This window comes from Salvelinus alpinus, chromosome 15, assembly GCF_045679555.1.
Source record: "Salvelinus alpinus chromosome 15, SLU_Salpinus.1, whole genome shotgun sequence".
NCBI classification, from domain to species: Eukaryota; Metazoa; Chordata; class Actinopteri; order Salmoniformes; family Salmonidae; genus Salvelinus; species Salvelinus alpinus.
Window position 1 is genome coordinate 33,271,573 of NC_092100.1, and position 21,275 is coordinate 33,292,847.

General features: G+C 41.2%; 2 protein-coding genes across 3 annotated transcripts; both read left to right on the plus strand.

Moving 5' to 3' along the window:
* The first annotated feature begins 85 nt into the window (after positions 1-85).
* Positions 86-5,034, plus strand: rcn2 (reticulocalbin 2). 2 transcript variants are annotated; one of them, XM_071343380.1, is made up of 8 exons: positions 86-246; positions 779-898; positions 979-1,081; positions 1,250-1,446; positions 1,549-1,662; positions 1,761-1,854; positions 1,965-2,107; positions 2,348-5,034. In XM_071343380.1, exons 2-8 carry the CDS (start codon positions 779-781, stop codon positions 2,489-2,491), a joined length of 915 nt encoding a protein of 304 aa, XP_071199481.1. In that variant the 5' UTR covers positions 86-246; the 3' UTR covers positions 2,492-5,034. The 2 variants fall into 2 exon arrangements, with proteins under 2 accessions (XP_071199481.1, XP_071199480.1); XM_071343379.1 differs by having other exon boundaries at positions 1,761-1,785.
* Positions 4,206-21,275, plus strand: LOC139539939 (proline-serine-threonine phosphatase-interacting protein 1-like). Its single transcript, XM_071343378.1, has 15 exons — positions 4,206-4,342; positions 5,645-5,745; positions 5,840-5,914; positions 6,047-6,081; positions 6,193-6,299; positions 6,547-6,609; positions 12,833-12,937; positions 17,838-17,883; positions 18,770-18,849; positions 19,050-19,148; positions 19,382-19,478; positions 19,728-19,815; positions 19,932-20,017; positions 20,475-20,584; positions 20,710-21,275. Exons 1-15 carry the CDS (start codon positions 4,313-4,315, stop codon positions 20,836-20,838), a joined length of 1,251 nt encoding a protein of 416 aa, XP_071199479.1. The 5' UTR covers positions 4,206-4,312; the 3' UTR covers positions 20,839-21,275.

Below are 21,275 nucleotides of genomic sequence, written 5' to 3' on the forward strand. Positions count from 1 at the left end.
TGTTAAGCGGAAACAGAAGAAATATAAACCAATCACAAAACAAGAATTGAGGCTAGGGGTGGAATTTAAACTTTCAACCATGGCAACCAAGTAAATGGGCGGGATACAAATATGAAGTAACGTTTTTTTTGTGTCAAATCGATCTGTTCGTGTCCTCTTGCTCCTGGAATCTTCATCATTATTGGACGTTACTCAAATTTTAACCCAGATTTTGCGAGCTGGAACGAGGAATTGGCACAAGCAAAGGTTTGTTTACAACATAATGTTCTCCTAAAATAGCCAGGAAGTCACTCAGCTAACTTTACCAAACGTCTGACCAGTTCAGAATCCTCAAGTTTTGTCAGACATTCATTGTCAACAACTCAGTTTATTTCAGGAAAATTCTCAGCATTATTAGCTAACGATAGCTAGTTAGCGTCCTAGTCACCTAAAGTTACATCAGCCAAGTAAGCTTAGGTCTATTGTTTGTCAAGGTATGTTTTCGAGGGGTGTCAATGACTGACAACACTTTGGTTGCTAACGTTAGTCGTTACCTAGCTAGCAACAGTACTGTATTGTTGAAGCCCAAACTGTCCAGTCTCTTTAATGTCGACCACCACCAGGTAACTCAGCGCTATTGTCTTCGCGTTTCATACAGCTAATCGTAGGTGAACCAGAACCAGACAGTTACATCATTGATATGTGAAATGCATATTCTATGATTGTTAATCTATATTCTTCTTTAAGTTGACGAAGAATGCAAAAATCATAACATGACGCTTTTTTTTCTCCGTCATAGATGAAATACTCAGTTTTACCCATTGCATTGCTTGTAATGCACTGTGCCTTTGGAGAGAGCTCCCACAATCATGAAGATCATTATGTGGGTCACGACATGGATCTCCTATTGGGAACTGAGGTTGTCATTTTCTCTCATCTGAATAATATCCCCTTTCAGTCATATTCGCTATCTCACTATTTCTATAACTTGAGTTTTAGGAAGAAGATGGAATAAAGAAACTTAGTCCAGCTGAGCAAAGGAACAAAATTATGGAAATTATGAAGAAGATTGATAAAAATTCTGACAAACATCTAACCTCAGGTAAAAAAATTTTTTTAAATGGCTTTGTTTTAGGATATATTTTGACTTTCAGATGAAAAATGAATCCCACATTGTTATAAAAAATTCACTCAGTTGATATAATGGTATGGATACTGTATGTGTAATCTACTGCCTTACTACAGTATGTGTAATATATTGTCACTACAGAGGAGATCACACTATGGATTCAACATGTCTACAAGAAATACGCATTGGATGATGCAGAGGAGCGCTTCCCTGAATTTGACACCAACAACGATGGTGTTGTGTCTTGGGAAGAATACAACATGGTTGTCCATGAACGAGTCATTAATATTGATGAGAATGCTGTTCTGGAGGATCCAGAGGAAGAGTCACTCAGATTTGTATGATCATCTTAGTTGAACCAGCCTTTATTTTATTGTTGACAACATATGGATCGCACATGCTCTACACCTCACAGTACTTATCTATCTTTTCCTTTTTAGCTCCACTTAAAGGAAAAGAAGCGCTTTGATTTTGCTGATATGGGTGGCACACCAGGCCTTAACCTAACTGAGTTTCTTGCATTTACACACCCATCTGAAGTGGATTACATGGCTGTAAGACATTTCTACACAAAACAAGCTGTTTACATTTGTATCCACATGAGCAGAATCAAATGTTTGGTGTGGTAATATTTTGCTATTTTTTCTTTTAGGATTTTGCGATTGAAGATGTGTTGAGTGAGTATGACACAGATAAAGATGAGTTCATCAGTCTAAGTGAATTTATTGGAGATGTTCGAACTAATGGTAAGCACAGAAGAATGCTTTCTGTGTTTTTCTCAACATACTATGATATAATGGTTTGTAAGGGCTGGGTTGGCTTTCCTGCTGTAGTAATGTGTGTTTGTGTACTTCAGAGGAGGTTGACCCATCAAAGTGGGAGATTGAGGAAACTGTCCGCTTTGACGACCTCTATGATCAAGACAAGGATGGCAAGTTGAATCGAGAGGAGCAGCTCCGCTGGGTGGCCCCTAACAGCTATGGCTCTGCACGGGAGGAGGTGAGTAACCACTACACTACTGTGTCTCTGCATTACATGGACAGCCATGCCTCACTAGGGTGCACTAGGAGTGCAATTCCTAATTTGATTATAACATATTAGTTCCTGTGAAGTGCAGTCAGGGTATGGAAAGATTTATACATTGGTTGGTATGAATGGTATCCCCATTGAAAGTGGGTGTATCTATCAGTTCTCTTCAGTTTGCTCGAATTCTTTTGCTTTGCTCTTATGTTTTAACAGGCTATTCACCTCATCAAAGAAATGGACCGAGATGGTGATGGGAGACTGTCAGAGGCAGAGGTTTTGAAAAATCAAGAAATGTTTATGAATAGTGAAGTAACAGACTATGGAAGACAACTTCATGTGTCACACGACGAATTATAACAGATTTTTTATTTTACTGTGATGTACAGTACCAGTTAAACGTTTGGACACGCCTACTTATTCCAGGGTTTTTCTTTATTTTGACTATTTTCTGCATTGTAGAATAATAGTGAAGACATAAACTATGAAATAACACATGGAATCATGTAGTAACCAAAAAAGTGTTAAACAAATTAAAATATATTTGAGATTTTTCAAAGTAGCCACCCTTTGCCTAGATGATAGCTTTGCACATGCTTGGCATTCTCTCAACCAGCTTCATGAGGTAGTCACCTGGAATGCATTTCAATTAACAGGTGTGCCTTGTTAAAAGTTCATTTGTGGAATTTCTTTCATTCTTAATGTGTTTGAGCCAATCAGTTGTGTTGTGAAAGATTTTTCAAGTGCAGTCGCATAAACCATCAAGCGCTATGATGAAACTGGCTCTCATGAGGACCGCCACAGGAAAGGGAGACCCAGAGTTACCTCTGCTGCAGAGAATAAGTTCATTAGAGTTACCAGCCTCAGAAATTGCAGCCCAAATAAATGATTCACAGAGTTCAATTAGCAGACTTGCCTAGATAAATAAAGGTTAAATTAAATAAAAACAGACACATCTCAACATTAACTGTTCAGAGGAGACTGTGTGAATCAGTCCTTCATCGTCGAATTGCTGCAAAGAAACCACGACTAAAGGACACCAATAATAAGAAGAGACTTGCTTGGGCCAAGAAACACGATCAATGGACATTAGACCGGAGGAAATCTCCTTTGGTCTGATGACTGCAAATTTGAGATTTTTGGTTCCAACCGCCGTGTTTTTGTGAGACGAAGAGTAGGTGAACGGATGATCTCCGAATGTGTGGTTCCCACGGTGAAGCATGGAAGTGTGATGGTATGGGTGTGCTTTGCTGGTGACAGTGATTTATTTAGAATTCAAAGCACAGTTAAGCAGCATGGCTACCACAGCATTCATCCCATCTGTTTGACGCTTTATGGGACTATCATTTGTTTTTCAACAGGACAATGACTCAACATACCTCCAGGCTTTGTAAGGGCTATTTGACCAAGAAGGAGAGTGATGGATTGCTGCATCAGATTATCTGGCCTTCACAATCACCTGACCTCAACCCAATTGAGATGTTTTGGAATGAGTTGGACCGCAGAGTGAAGGAAAAGCAGCCAACAAGTATTCCGCATATGTGGGAACTCCTTCAAGACTGTTGGAAAAGCATTCCTCATGGAACTGGTTGAGAGAATGCCAAGAGAGTGCAAAGCGGTCATCAAGGCAAAGGGTGGCTACTTTGAAGAATATAAAATATATTTTGATTTGTTTTAACACTTTTTGGTTACTACATGATTCCATATGTGTTATTTCATAGTTTTGATGTCTTCACTATTATTCTACAATGTAGGAAATAGTCAAAATAAAGAAAAACCCATGAATGAGTAGGTGTGTCCCAACGTTTGACTGGTACTGTATATATATTTTTTCAGTTCAAGAAGTCTTATTGATTTACATGTAACATTTCTGAATGGGTGGATTGTATGATCATTTCCCCATAGAATACATATTTCAATGTTTTTAGGGTATCCATCTATCAAATGACAACCAACTGGTAATGTTATCTTGGATGCAGGCTGTCTGTGTTAGCTAACTTCACACTGAAGCTCTTCCTCATTTGAGTCAAACGAGTTAACTTCAAGCCATGTCTACTGACTGGGTGTTTCCTGTGTGTGGCATTATAATTTTCACTGGCTTTGACCCGGCCTCAAAGAACCATAAGTGCCTTCTTTACTGAATCCCCTCACAGAGGATATCACATTTGATCTACTGCTGAGATGACTTTGCAATTCCAAGATGTATTTTGGGTGAGTTCACTTTAACGTCTTGATTTTTGATGAACCACTTTGATACTCAATCTATATGATCTTTATGGATAAGGTTGATGTTATTTTAAAAAATGCACTGCACAGAGGATATCAGCAGAGAGCTAAATTATTTACTGCTTGATCCAAACTGTATTGTGGTAACAACACCTGAGGCAGTACACCTGTGTCAGAGGCAGCCCTTTACTAAATTAAACTTTGTTTGTTTCATTGGCTCTCAGATTGTCGTCTTTACAAATGTTTGTTCTATGGTCTCACAGCCAACTTCGTTCTTTTTCTAAATATACTAGACTAAAACTTTATTTCATATGCTATGATGAAGAAATGTACTTGTGTGATTATTTTATGTGGAAACTTGCTTTTGAATGTGTGGCATTAATAAATGTGCTAGTGTGTTATATTTTGTAATTTATCTAAATAACTAGGCCCACAGAACATTGTTGTAACTTATTCTCTTGGCTGGATTGCTCATTTCTGAGTGTCAGTATCTCTATGCTGAGTTTCCTGTAAAACAGGCTAGGCTCTTTTATCTTTCTGTATTTGATCTTCTGACTGTGATGCATTGTCAGAACTGTAATCTACAAAACTACAGATAGCTTCTGGGTTAATTTGCATAGCAGGCTCATTGCAATAATCCCCTTCTAACCTTTGCAAATAAAAATTACCTTATTGTGCATGTTTTCTTATTACTTTGTATGAAATAGTTTGGCATTGAATTATGTTTGATATTGTATAACACTTGTGCAATACAAATACCTGTATTTGGCATTCTGTATTGTACATTCATTTATAAATGTTTTACTTCACATAGTACACAATCATGCATAAGCCAAAGTTCAGCTAACAGACGACAGTCAATGGTTTGCTGTTGATACATGAGGCGGTCAACAGTGGAATCCTTTCTTTTGCTGCTAAGGGATTTTTATGACCAAGCTACTATTTAAGACTATTTTCCTGTGGAAACTGGGTGGTATGTAGTATGAGTGATACAGTGTCGGCCAGCAACATCTCCACTGAAGGCCTACTACAGTATCTGATATGTGTCATTTAACTTATAACTTTCACCTGCACTGGCATTCAATACTATTATGTACACGGCATCCTTGAAAGCATTTTATTTTGACAAACACCATAAATCTGTAAACGTGTCAAAAGCTGCTGTAGCTGAAAGATGAGTATTTGCATCTATTTTTCGAAAATGACTTTCTTTGGACCTTTGTATTAAATCTTTGCATTTTCTTTTCTTTGAAGTTAAGATAATGCTATGATTCTGTATGGTTGTAGGGAGTGGATTTCATCAGTAATGTGGGATATGAGGCTCTCATCCAGAGACTCTGTGAGGGTCGACGGATGTGCAAAGACATGGAGGAGCTCTTGAAGATGAGGTAGTTGGTGATAGCAAAGCAGTTCCTACATTGTGAATGAAGTTATATTATGTCACAATTATAAGTTAAGAAATATTGTGTTTCCATTGGATAGGGCATCCGCTGAAGAGAGATATGGCAAGGAGTTGGTGATGATTGCACGCAAGGCAGGGGGTCTCTGTGAGATCAGGTGAGTGGCTCTGCTCTCACGATTCATGGAAACGAAATGCCTTAAGTTTTGGCAGAGAGAGAGGTGTGTGTGATAATGTATTGTGTAAAATAAATGTATTTGCACTTTCTCACAGTTATATTCTTTTCACAGCACTTTGAGAGCATCCATTGACCAACTCAAAGTCCGTAAGTAGAACAGAATTTTAATCGTCCACTTGTAGCTATGGAGTTGAAACATCTGTAAGCAGCACTACTTCATCCCAGATTTGTAATGTTGTGTTACCTCATGTTTTGTAGAAATTGAGAACATTGGAAACCTACACATACAGCTCTCTGGGATGTTAAAGGAAGAGGTCAAGAGTATGGAACAGTTCAGGGATCGACAGAAAGAGCAGAGAAAAAAGGTTGTGGTTTGACATTTTTAGCTTTCACCTAAACAAGGCCTAAAGACAATCTATTGTTAGTGCATGGTGGTGAATATCTACATAGAGTATGTTGTACTATTAAATCATGTACTTTGATTTCAAATGTTAACCATTTGCTGTTTAAGGACAGAGAAGGTATCAGTGGTTAGATGAGATGAATCCACTATTGATCTGTAATTGTTCAGCTATTTTTGCATCAGTCACAGCATGTTTTTCTCTGTCTCAGTTTGAAGGCGTCATGGACAAGGTTCAGAAGATGAAGGTGTCTTTATACAAGAAAACAATGGAGGTGAGCACAGTTCCTACCAAAAACCTTCTTAAAGAAATTATCTGTATGCTCCTTTGTGTGACGTGAAACCCTATTCCGTATAGTTTGTCTGTGGTAGGTAGGGCTTAACTCAATGTGTCAGGGTTATTTTAGCTTTACTTTCAAAGGTCTTTTAGTTAGTATGATTCAGGAAAACCATAATGTTTTTCTGTCAGGTGAAATTATATACCGGTAAGGGAATTTGTAATGTTCCCGAATAATAGGTTGCACCAGTAAGAGCATACAGATAAGAAAGGAAACAAAGAGGGCCATTCAGTGGCAAGCCGAGGGAGCGCCTCTAAAACAGAACTCTCAGCTCAGGAAATCCTGCTCTATTTGTTTTATTTTAGTCTCCCTGCTTGCACATGCATCTCTCGCTCTCGATTGCACTTTCTGTTCCTTATTTGGCAACAGCTTCATGAAGTGTCAACTAATAATAGCTGTCTTAATCTAATAATTGGAGGTAAGTAGGACTGTGGCGGTCACAAAATTTTGTCAGCCGGTGATTGTCAAGCAAATAACTGTCAGTCTCATGGTAATTGACCATTTTATTTTATTTATTTAACCCTTATTATGCAACATCTACATTTTAAAAAGTCTAATAAATCCATGTAATATAGCCTACACCTTCACAATAAATCCATTATTTTAGACAGGTCTAAAGAAGTATGATATTAAGAAAAATGTGTCTATTTCAGGAGAACAGAATAGCATACTCTGAGTTGTCCTTATGTTAGGTGTCACGTTCGTCGTAACATTGAAGAGAGGAGGACCAAGGCGCAGCGTGAAATGAATACATATTTAATTAACGAAGACGAAGAACACTTGACAAACTATTCAAAAACAACAAAACGAACGTGAAGCTATATAACAAATAGTGCTGACACTAAACACTACACATAGACAATCACAAACTACCTAATGAATATGGCTGCCTAAATATGGTTCCCAATCAGAGACAACGATAGACAGCTGTCTCTAATTGAGAACCAATCTAGGCAACCATAGACATACATATACATACACCTAGACTAGACACTGCCCCATAAACATACAAAAAACCCTAGACAATACAAAACACATACATCCCCCATGTCACACCCTGACCTAACTAAAATAATAAAGAAAACAAAGATAACTAAGGCCAGGGCGTGACATTAGGTCCTGATCTGGCTATGCCAAATGGCTGTGGGCTACACTAGTTCATTTAGCAGACAAGATTTGCTTAGAATTATGTGGCATGCATTATTTTATATTATTTTATAGTATGAAGAAAACAATTTAACAAAGCTGAATAAAATAGAAAGTATATTTTCTCCAAACGATTTGAGTTCACACATGCTGCTATTCTTTTTTGAGTGGTTAACAAGGAAATGGGCACTCCTATATGCTTAATTTAGAGTTATTAATGTAACTTTAGTTGTTCTACCAATGTTGGGCAATATGTTTGGATTTTTAATACATTTTAAGGCTGCATGATGCGACTCAAATAATGATTTGAAAAAGTTGCTTGAAAGGCATGAGCTCTGCTTAGTTTTTTGCACAGACTATACACAATTCATCAGTCTCTCATTCACAATTTGACAACCACTTGATAATGCCTTGAATTTCACAGCTGCATTCCCTTTATCAAATCAAGTTTATTTTATATAGCCCTTCGTACATCAGCTAATATCTCGAGGTGCTGTACAGAAACCCAGCCTAAAACCCCAAACAGCAAGCAATGCAGGTGTAGAAGCACGGTGGCTAGGAAAAACTCCCTAGAAAGGCCAAAACCTAGGAAGAAACCTAGAGAGGAACCAGGCTATGAGGGGTGGCCAGTCCTCTTCTGGCTGTGCCGGGTGGAGATTATAACAGAACTATGCCAAGATGTTCAAAATATTCATAAGTGTTGTCACTTATATGGTCAAATAATAATCATGAATAATTTTCATAGCCGATCATTAAGAGTTGAAAATAGCAGGTCTGGGACAGGTGGCGGTTCCATAACCGCAGGCAGAACAGTTGAAACTGGAATAGCAGCAAGGCCAGGTGGACTGGGGACAGCAAGGAGTCATCATGCCCGGTAGTCCTGACGTATGGTCCTAGGGCTCAGGTCCTCCGAGAGAGAGAAAGAAAGAGAGAATTAGAGAGAGCCAAGATTTTCAAAATGTTCATAAATGACAAGCATGGTCAAATAATAATCAGGAATAAATATCAGTTGGCTTTTCATAGCCGATCATTAAGAGTTGAAAACAGCAGGTCTGGGACAGGTAGGGGTTCCATAACCGCAGGCAGAACAGCTGAAACTGGAATAGCAGCAAGGCCAGGCGGACTGGGGACAGCAAGGAGTCATCATGCCCGGTTTGCCGTGACGTATGGTCCTAGGGCTCAGGTCCTCTGAGAGAGAGAAAGAAAGAGAGGAGAGAATTAGAGAGAGCCAAGATTTTCAAAATGTTCATAAATGACAAGCATGGTCAAATAATAATCAGGAATAAATATCAGTTGGCTTTTCATAGCCGATCATTAAGAGTTGAAAACAGCAGGTCTGGGACAGGTAGGGGTTCCATAACCGCAGGCAGAACAGCTGAAACTGAAGTTTGCAGCAAGGCCAGGCGGACTGGGGACAGCAAGGAGTCATCATGCCCGGTTTGCCGTGACGTATGGTCCTAGGGCTCAGGTTCTCCGAGAGAGAGAAAGAAAGAGAGAACGAGAGAATTAGAGAGAGCATACTTAAATTCACACAGGACACTGGATAAGATAGGAGAAGTACTCCAGGTATAACCAACTGACCCTAGCCCCCCGACACATAAACTACTGCAGCATAAATACTGGAGGCGGAGACAGGAGGGGTCAGGAGACACTTTGGCCCCATCAGAAGAAACCCCCGGACAGGGCCAAACAGGAAGGATATAACCCCACCCACTTTGCCAAAGCACAGCCCCCACACCACTAGAGGGATATCTTCAACCACCAACTTACAATCCTGAGACAAGGCCGAGTATAGCCCACAAAGATCTCCACCACAGCACAAACCAAGGGGGGGGCGCCAACCCAGACAGGAAGATCACGTCAGTAACTCAACCCACTCAAGTGACGCACCCCTCCCAGGGACGGCATGAAAGAGCACCAGTAAGCCAGTGACTCAGCCCCTGTAATAGGGTTAGAGGCAGAGAATCCCAGTGGAGAGAGGGGAACCGGCCAGGCAGAGACAGCAAGGGCGGTTCGTTGCTCCAGAGCCTTTCCGTTCACCTTCACACTCCTGGGCCAGACTACACTCAATCATATGACCTACTGAAGAGATAAGTCTTCAGTAAAGACTTAAAGGTTGAGACCGAGTCTGCGTCTCTCACATGGGTAGGCAGACCGTTCCATAAAAATGGAGATCTATAGGAGAAAGCCCTGCCTCCCGCTGTTTGCTTAGAAATTCTAGGGACAATTAGGAGGCCTGCGTCTTGTGACCGTAGCGTACGTATAGGTATGTACGGCAGGACCAACTCGGAAAGATAGGTAGGAGCAAGCCCATGTAACGCTTTATAGGTTAACAGTAAAACCTTGAAATCAGCCCTTGCCTTAACAGGAAGCCAGTGTAGGGAAGCTAGCACTGGAGTAATATGATCAAATTTCTTGGTTCTAGTCAGGATTCTAGCAGCCGTATTTAGCACTAACTGAAGTTTATTTAGTGCTTTATCCGGGTAGCCGGAAAGTAGAGCATTGCAGTAGTCTAATCTAGAAGTAACAAATGCATGGATTAATTTTTCTGCATCATTTTTGGACAGAAGATTTCTGATTTTTGCAATGTTACGTAGATGGAAAAAAGCTGTCCTTGAAACAGTCTTGATATGTTCGTCAAAAGAGAGATCAGGGTCAAGAGTAACGCCGAGGTCCTTCACAGTTTTATTTGAGACGACTTTACAACCATCAAGATTAATTGTCAGATTTAACAGAAGATCTCTTTGTTTCTTGGGACCTAGAACAAGCATCTCTGTTTTGTCCGAGTTTAAAAGTAGAAAGTTTGCAGCCATCCACTTCCTTATGTCTGAAACACAGGCTTCTAGCGAGGGCAATTTTGGGGCTTCACCATGTTTCATTGAAATGTACAGCTGTGTGTCATCCGCATAGCAGTGAAAGTTAACATTATGTTTTCGAATAACATCCCCAAGAGGTAAAATATATAGTGAAAACAATAGTGGTCCTAAAACGGAACCTTGTGGAACACCGAAATGTACAGTTGATTTGTCAGAGGACAAACCATTCACAGAGACAAACTGATATCTTTCCGACAGGTAAGATCTAAACCAGGCCAGAACTTGTCCGTGTAGACCAATTTGGGTTTCCAGTCTCTCCAAAAGAATGTGGTGATCGATGGTGTCAAAAGCAGCACTAAGGTCTAGTAGCACGAGGACAGATGCAGAGCCTCGGTCTGACGCCATTAAAAGGTCATTTACCACCTTCACAAGTGCAGTCTCAGTGCTATGATGGGGTCTAAAACCAGACTGAAGCATTTCGTATACATTGTTTGTCTTCAGGAAGGCAGTGAGTTGCTGCGCAACAGCTTTTTCTAAAAGAGGAATGGAAGATTCGATATAGGCCGATAGTTTTTTATATTTTCCGGGTCAAGGTTTGGCTTTTTCAAGAGAGGCTTTATTACTGCCACTTTTAGTGAGTTTGGTACACATCCGGTGGATAGAGAGCCGTTTATTATGTTCAACATAGGAGGGCCAAGCACAGGAAGCAGCTCTTTCAGTAGTTTAGTAGGAATAGGATCCAGTATGCAGCTTGAAGGTTTAGAGGCCATGATTATTTTAATCATTGTGTCAAGAGATATAGTACTAAAACACTTAAGTGTCTCTCCCGATCCCAGGCCCTGGCAGAGCTGTGCAGATCCAGGACAGCTAAGCCCTGGAGGAATATGCAGATTTAAAGAGGAGTCCGTAATTTGCTTTCTAATGATCATGATTTTTTCCTCAAAGAAGTTCATGAATTTATTACTGCTGAAGTGAAAGCCATCCTCTCTTGGGGAATGCTGCTTTTTAGTTAGCTTTGCAACAGTATCAAAATGAAATTTTGGTGGCTTTATGTGGCCGTAATGCACCCTAAAAAAAAGCCATGCCTTTTGCTGCCAGTGGCCGTTGTGCCCTTGGGCCCCGAGTGCTGCATTGTGCCCTTCTCCCCGAAGCACCTCTCACTCACATGGCTCTCCATCACGTGATCGGGTCTATCTCATAGGCTACAAGTGAAGACAGACACTTCCGGGACGCAACTGCGCGCGTTCTTATCCAATTCCGAGATGCATATTGAAGATATTGGAAGAACTGTCCACATTTACTTTTCGTCAGCCAACAAGATGAGTAGGCCTAACGAACAGCAAAAGCACTAGCCTATGTCAATCTACTATCCCCCATAGTACAAAAGTTGACCTATTCTGTGCGAGAAATAAATATTCCGAACATAGCCTGGGACAATTGTGGGATGCGATAGATCCCAAATTAGTACAACCACTAGCATTAAAAATGCAATGTGGCTGACCCAACAGATCTGAACATTTAACTTAAAATGTTGATAAACTATTAGGCTTTTTCTTCACATTATAAGCGCAGCAATGCGCACACGGCAGTAGGCTATAAGCATGAATGTTCCATTTGCTGGAAAACACCATTATCAAAAGTGACCGCAAATGTGATTATGCATGAAATGCTTTTATTATAAAGGTGCATTTTTATGGTGAAAATTATCTTCCAAAAACTTGAAACTCATGCCCTGTTTACAGTGCCTTCAGAAAGTATTCAGAACCCTTGACTTTTTCCACATTTTGTTAAGTTACAGCCTTAACTATAAAATGGATAAAAACTTTTTTTTTTTAAGCAATCTACACACAATACCCCATAAAACGAAAACAGGTTTTAATTTTTTTTGCGAATGTATATTAAAAAAAAAGATAACATTTTCGATGACATTTGCATTGATGCAGTGATTAGAGGGACAATAGAGTGCTGAGTACCAGGCAGTTAGCAAGTTTGGTAGGCTACAAATGACCATTAGCAGCATCAGAGCTTGGAAAAACGTAATTACCATGACTAAACGGTCAAGTGGAATTTGACTGACTTCATGACTTGTGACTGCAGGTGTGGCGGTAATACGTTCACCGCAACAGCCCTAGAGGTAAGTACATTGTGTAGTATTATAAACCTGATAACAAGTTCCCTTTCTGTGTGTCCTTTCCCAGTCTAGAAGGTCCTATGACCAAAGGTGCAGAGAGGCAGATGAGGCAGAGCAAGCTGCTGAGAGGATGACCAGTGCAGCCACCACCACACCCAAGCAGGCTGAAAGGGTAAATCACTAAACTCTATCCATGCACACTGGACAACACATCTACTTAACTGACAATGGGAACCAGGCTTAGAAATATACCATTAAATTGTATGAAATCGTAACACGGTGCTCCTTGAGTATTTGTGTAAAATGTAACATACGGTAGTTGTAGGTCAGTCTGTAGGCTATATGTTTTGAATTGTAGGAATAATAACAGAGGATGTGAATTGCAGTGAATGGTTTGACTTTCATCATAGAGTGAATGTAAACACATATTCTGAACTGTTGCTGTGTGGGGCATAAAGCAAAACCCATGTTCATGGGGATTCCTGCCACAATCCCCTTCAACTCAGTGATGAAATATAAATTCTGTTATTTCTGATTACTGTTCTACCATTTCAAATCAAATGTTATTTGTCACATGCTTCATAGACAACATTTGTTGACTAACCATGAAATGCTTACTTCCGGGTCCTTTTCCAACAATGCAGAGTTAAGACAAATAACATGGATATATATAGGGAGTAGAAAATAACATGGCTAAAGAGGGAGTACCAGTACTGATTTGATGTGCAGGGGTACGAGGTAATTGAGGTAGGTACTTTACATGCACTGAGTATACCAAACATTAGGAACACCTTCCTAATATTGAGTTGCACCCACTGTTTTTGCCCTCAAAACTGACTCAGTTCATACTACCATACCCCATTCAAAGGCACTTATATCTTTTGTCTTGCCCATTCACCCTCTGAATGACACATGTACACAATCCATGTCTTAATTGTCTCCAGGCTTAAAAATCCTTCTTTAACAAGTGACATCTATAAGGGATCATAGCTTTCCCCTGGATTCAACTGGTCAGTCTATGTCATGGAAAGAGCAGATGTTCCAAATGTTTTGTATACTCAGTGTATAGGTAGAGGTAAATTGACTATGCAACAGGATAGATAATAGACAGTAGCAGCAGCGTGTGAGTGTGAAAGTGTGAATGTGTGTGTGTGTGTGTGTGTGTGTGTGTGTGTGTGTGTGTGTGTGTGTGTGTGTGTGTGTGTGTGTGTGTGTGTGTGTCAGTGTGTCAGTGTGTCAGTATCAGTATCAGTATGCATCCGGCTAGTTCCAGGCGTGGTGCATTGGAGTCTTTGACAATTTTTTGGGCCTTCCTCTGATACCGCCTGGTATAGAGGTCCTGGATGGCAGGGAGCTCGGCCCTAGTGATGTACTGGGCCATACGCACTACCCACTATATCGCCTTGCAGTTGGATGCCAAGCAGTTTCCATACCAAGCGGTGATGCAGCCAGTCAAAATGCTCTCGATGGTGCAGCTGTAGAACTTTTTGAGAGTCTATGGGCCCATCAGCTCCTTTGTCTTACTGACGTTGAGGGAGAGGTTGTTGTCCTGGCACCACACTGCCAGATCTCTGACCTCCTCCCTATAGGCTGTATCATCGTCGTTGGTGATCAGGCCTACCACCGTCGTGTTGTCAGCAAACTTAATGATGGTGTTGTCGTAGTGCGCGGCCACGCAGTCGTGGGTGAATTGTGAGTACAGGAGGGGACTAAGCACGCACCCCTGAGGGGCTCCCGTGTTGAGGATCAGCGTGGTGGGCTCCCGTGTTGAGGATCAGCGTGGTGTATGTGTTATTGCCTACCCTGACCACCTGGGATCCAGTTGCAGTGGGAGGTGTTCAGTCCCAGGGACCTTAGCTTAGTGATGAGCTTCGAGGGATCTATGGTGTTGAGCTGTAGTCAATGAACAGCATTCTCACGTAGATGTTCCTTTTATAGAAGTGAGAAAGGGAGGTGTGGAGTGCAATCGAGATTGCGTTCTCCCTGGGTTTTTTGGGGCGGTATGCGAGTTGGAGTGGGTCCAGGGGGTCTGGGAAGATGGTGTTGATGTGAGCCATGACCAGCCTTTCAAAGCATTTCATGGCTACAGGTGTGAGTGCTACGGGGCGATAGTCATTTACCTTGACGTTCTTGGCCACAGGGACTATGGTGGTCTGCTTGAAACATGTACTGTAGGTATTACAGACTGGGTCAGGGAGAGGTTAAAAATGTCAGTAAAGACACTTGCCAGCTGGTCTGTGCATGCTCTGAGTATGCGTCCTGTTAATCCGTCTGTCTCACACATGGTTCAGTGTTGCTTGCCTCGAAGTGAGCATAGAAGGCATTTAACTCGTCTGGTAGTCTCGTATCACAGGGCAGCCGTTAGCTGGGTTTCCCTTTGTAATCCATGATAGTTTGCGAGCCCTGCCACATCCGACGAGTGCATGAGCCGGTGCACTAGGATTCGATCTTAGTCCTGTATTGATGCTTTGCCTGTTTGATGGTTCATCGGAGGACGTAGCGGGACTTCTTATAAGCGTCCAGGTTAGTGTCCCGCTCCTTGAAAGCCGGCAGTTCTATCCTTTAGCTCAGTGTGGATGCTGCCTGTAGTCCATGGCTTCTGGTTGGGATATGTACGTATGGTCACTGTGGGGGCGACGTTGTTGATGCACTTATTAATTAAGCCTGTGACTGATGTGGTAAACTCCTCAATGCCATCGGATGAATCCGGGAACATAAACAGTCCTGTAGCTTAGCAACCGCTTCATCGGACCACTTCCTAATTGAGCATGTCACTGGTACTTCCTGTTTGAGTTTTTGCTTGTAAGCAGGAATCAGGAGGATAGAGTTGTGGTCAGAATTGCCAAATGGAGGGCGGAGAGAGCTTTGTCTGCACCCCTGTGTGTGGAGTAAATGTGACCTAGAGTTTTTTTCCTCTAGTTGCACAGGTGACAAGCTGGTTGAAATGAGGTAAAACAGATTTCAGTTTTCCTGCATTAAAATCACCAGCCACAAGGAGCACTGCCTCTGGATGAGCATTTTCTTGTTGGCTTATGGCCCTGTATACAGTGAGGCAAAAAAGTATTTAGTCAGCCACCAATTGTGCAAGTTCTCCCACTTAAAAAGATGAGAGAGGCCTGTAATTTTCATCATAGGTACACTTCAACAATGACAGACAAAATGAGAAAGAAAATTCCAGAAAATCACATTGTAGGATTTTTAATGAATTTATTTGCAAATTATGGTGGAAAATAAGTATTTGGTCAATAACAAAAGTTTATCTCAATACTTTGTTATATACCCTTTGTTGGCAATGACAGAGGTCAAACGTTTTCTGTAAGTCTTCACAAGGTTTTCACACACTGTTGCTGGTATTTTGGCCCATTCCTCCATGCAGATCTCCTCTAGCGCAGTGATGTTTTGGGGCTGTTGCTGGGCAACACGGACTTTCAACTCCCTCCAAAGATTTATGGGGTTGAGATCTGGAGACTGGCTAGGCCACTCCAGGACCTTGAAATGCTTCTTACGAAGCCACTCCTTCGTTGCCCGGGCGGTGTGTTTGGGATCATTGTCATGCTGAAAGACCCAGCCACGTTTCATCTTCAATGCCCTTGCTGATGGAAGGAGGTTTTCACTCAAAATCTCACGATACATGGCCCCATTCATTCTTTCCTTTACACGGATCAGTCGTCCTGGTCCCTTTGCAGAAAAACAGCCCCAAAGCATGATGTTTCCACCCCCATGCTTCACAGTAGGTATGGTGTTCTTTGGATGCAACTCAGCATTCTTTGTCCTCCAAACACGACAAGTTGAGTTTTTACCAAAAAGTTCTATTTTGGTTTCATCTGACCATATGACATTCTCCCAATCTTCTTCTGGATCATCCAAATGCTCTCTAGCAGATTTCAGACGGGCCTGGACATGTACTGGCTTAAACAGGGGGACACGTCTGGCACTGCAGGATTTGAGTCCCTGGCGGCGTAGTGTGTTACTGATGGTAGGCTTTGTTACTTTGGTCCCAGCTCTCTGCAGGTCATTCACTAGGTCCCCCCCGTGTGGTTCTGGGATTTTTGCTCACCGTTCTTGTGATCATTTTGACCCCACGGGGTGAGATCTTGTGTGGAGCCCCAGATCGAGGGAGATTATCAGTGGTCTTGTATGTCTTCCATTTCCTAATAATTGCTCCCACAGTTGATTTCTTCAAACCAAGCTGCTTACCTATTGCAGATTCAGTCTTCCCAGCCTGGTGCAGGTCTACAATTTTGTTTCTGGTGTCCTTTGACAGCTCTTTGGTCTTGGTCATAGTGGAGTTTGGAGTGTGACTGTTTGAGGTTGTGGACAGGTGTCTTTTATACTGATAACAAGTTCAAACAGGTGCCATTAATACAGGTAACGAGTGGAGAACAGAGGAGACTCTTAAAGAAGAAGTTACAGGTCTGTGAGAGCCAGAAATCTTGCTTGTTTGTAGGTGACCAAATACTTATTTTCCACCATAATTTGCAAATAAATTCATAAAAAATCCTACAATGTGATTTTCTTGATTTTCTTTTCTCATTTTGTCTGTCATAGTTGAAGTGTACCTATGATGAAAATTACAGGCCTCTCTCATCTTTTTAAGTGGGAGAACTTGCACAATTGGTGGCTGACTAAATACTTTTTTGCCCCACTGTAGCTCGTTATGTCTTAGTGCCAGCATCGGTTTGTGGTGGTAAATAGACAGCTACAAAAAATATACATTAAGTCTCTCTTGGTAAATAGTGTGGTCTACAGCTTATCAGGCGAGCAGAACCTCGAGACTTTCTTAATATTAGAGATTGCGCACAAACTGACTCTTGAGCCATGACTCCGTGAAGCATAGGATATTACTGTTCTTTAGGTCCCGTTGATAGAATAGTCTGGAACGGAGCTTGTCCAATTTGTTCTCCAGTGATCGTACATTCACCAGTAGAACAGAGAGTAGAGGCGGTTTATCTTGAAAAAATAACTTAATTATTTCTCATGATGTAATTGGGAGATAATTTCCTTACTCTTTAGCACTGACATTTATGTATTAGTTTCCTGTCAGTGACAGTAACTTCCCTGTTCGTTTGCAGATGCACAACAAGTCTAAGCAGTGCAGAGAGGCAGCAGGAGAGGCAGGTAAGAGATATTAGGCTATTGAGCTCCTATCTTTTCCTGTTGTTGTACTCCAAATAAAGGCAGTCCATGACTTGAAATCAAGATTGCTGAAAAGCCATAGCATGATTTGACAATTTGTTTTTGTCTCCCTTTCATCACCATAATGCTGAGGTTTACCAGAAATTAACTGTTGTAATTTTTTTCAATTTTTTCTTTCATTAAGTAATCTTAGAATTTGCTTCCAATTTGCAGATTATATTTTTAAAGGCCATATACACTGAGTGTACAAAACATTAAGAACACCTTCCGAATATTGAGTTATTAGGAAGGTGGGTTTTTTTGCTGTCAGAACAGCCTCAATTCATCAGGGCATGGACTCTACAAGGTGTCGAAAGCGTTCCACAGGGATGTTGGCCCATGTTGACTCCAATGCGTCCCACAGTTGTGTCAAGTTGGCTGGATGTCCAAGTTGGCTGGAAACTGTTGAGCGTGAAAAACCCAGCAGGGTTGCAGTTCTTGACACAAACTGGTGCGACTGACACCTACTACCATATGCCGTTCCAAGACACTTAAATATTTTGTCTTGCCCATTCCCCCTCTGAATGACACACATACATAATCCATGTCTTAATTGTCTCAAGGCTTAAAAATCCTTTAACCTGTCTCCTCCCCTTCATCTACACTGATTGAAGTGGATTTAACAAGGGACATCAATAAGGGACCACAGCTTTCACCTGGATTTACCTGGTCCGTCTATGTTATGGAAAGAGCAGGTGTTCCTAATGTTTTTCACACTTAGTGTATATTGTCCCTCCACTGTGACAGAGGATCCAATGAATCTTCAAAAATGATTCAGAGTCAATAACTGCGTATTATCTGAATACCACCTTTGCTTCTTTGTCCTCAGAAAAACAATACATGTCAAACATTGAACAGCTAGACAAGATTCGCCAAGAATGGGAAACCACACATGAGAGCACATGTGAGGTACATTGAGGCATATTCTAATGTCATTGCAATGAATGCAAGTTGGATTGTACAGTATGATCAGACAGACTTTTCTTAAATTACGTAAATATTTTCTGTCAAACCAGCTGATGGTCCACAGATTGTTGTAAACATGGGATATAGATATGGGATATAGCATTTTATATAGATATTTTGTACAATGGGGGATTGTTTTGCAGGTCTTTCAGCAGCAGGAGGGAGATCGTATCAACATCCTAAGGAATGCCATCTGGGTCCACTGTAACCAATTCTCAATGCAATGTGTCAAAGAGGATGAGGTTGGTCAAGTTTGTTTTGTCTTACCAAGCCATACTGTAATCCACAATATCAGTAGTAGCATTAGTCAGCATATTAAAGCATGGTACCATGTATACCATTGTGTAAGACAAATATAGAATTTGTCTCAACTGTATCATTTAGTAGCTGTAAGACTACTCAGTAAGGCTGATTAGTAATGATGAATAAAGAATATACTGAATGTGTTTGAGCCATGCCCAAAATGTACTTTCAGTGTTATGAGGATGTGAGGAAAACTCTAGAACTGTGTGACATCACGGTAGACAACAACTGCTTTGTTGAGATGAAAAGCACTGGCTCAAGTCCACCAGGTAGGTAAAATACACCACCTGTCCTGTTTCCTGGTTTGTGCACATGAATATGTTCCAGGTCTGAACATTTCAATATTAACTCTTTAAATGTCATCATAGTAAAATATTGATGAAAATATGTGGCCTGATTGAGAAATAATATGTTCACCCTTTGTTTGAACTTTGCAGTGCAGCCATGTCTCTGTGATACACTCTTTACTTAGGCCTTGGGTGAGTTTGCTTTGCTGAATGCCTGTGGTTTCTCCCCAGCTCCCATTGTGTTTGAGAACTACTATGAGAGGGAGCCCTCGACAGACACCAATGGCAGTGCCCGCTTTGTAGGAGGAGTTATGAAGAGGTTAGAGATACTAAGATTTGTTTTTGCACTATAAGAATGCACATTTGAACTCATGTAACCATCAAAACAGCATGTTTACAATGTGAAGCAAAGTAACTCTGTTTAATTACTTTTAGGTTTTCAAACCTTTTGCAAGGCAACTCCTCGGCTGGCTCCAAAATTAACGTCAATGACTGTTCACAGCCATTAGCCCCACCTACTGGTTTGTATGCTGCTACAATTACTGTAAATAAGTGTGGTACCAATAGAAACCATTTTTGGACGGGGAGAGATTTCACAGTCATTATATTGTTACTTGTCAGGTAAAAATACATTTGAGATGGAGAGGATAACGATGTATGTTCTCTTTTTATGCCTCCCCATAACAATGCATTGTGTTGATCTTGTTCCAATCATAATGTGAAAACATACATTAATAGCCCATAACCTGATCATGCAGGCTTTCCATCTATTTACATAATCACCAGTGGGCACAAACATCCACCTGATTTCAGGTCAAATGTCCCTTGACGCAAAAGTAGCTGTTGCCACAATATTAAGCAGGGTCTGACACTATATCACATCACACTACATTACATGGGCTTACTCTTTGTGTTCAGTCAATAGCTGTGGTACTGAGGTTTCAAACTGCCAGTGATTTGACCATGTGTAATCCTTAGCCGACACATCAGATGGAGTGTACGCCTCCATTCCTGGATTTCAGCCAGTGGAGCCAACCATCTCAGAGAGCAGAGAGGAGTACCAGGCGCTATATGACTATGAGGCTCAGGTCAGAATGCTCTGACACCCTAAATGCCCGCATTCAACATCTAGGCCTACGCTAAGAATGAGTGGATTCACATTTCTGTGACATTTGAACCACAACTAAACCTAACCTGTCCTTGCCGTCTCTAGAGTGCGGGTGAGCTGTCCATGTCTGCAGGGGAGACGGTGGTGGTCATTGAGCAGGGTGTGGATGGCTGGTGGACTGTGGAGAGGAACGGCCTGTCAGGACTGGTCCCTGGATCCTATCTGGCCAAATAATGAGCTCCTCTTGGCACAAGTAGTAAGGCTGGAAGGCCCATAGCATAACCCTGCCCTGCATATGTCTTAGTTTGACTATTTCCTCTAAGCCTAACAGTGTTGATAATGTTAGCTCAGTCTTGGCTACACTGTATGTGTTCTTTAGTGACCTCACTGACCTGAGACCATGGCTTTATCTAATGATGGAGATTATTAACTTATTTGTTGTCAAGATGGAAAGAGATGTGCACTTACCTGTTTTACTTTCCTCTCAAGTCAACAGGCAAACAGTTTCTGTTGTTGAACAATCCTACTGTAGCCAGGACAGCTGCAAAATAAAGCACTCTAGTTTTTAAATTTGGTTGAGTTGTCAACTAAGGTGAATTCAAAGTGAAATCAACTAAGAAAATGTCACTGTCATTGGATTAAGGTTCAAATAAAAAATTCCCTTACGTTGA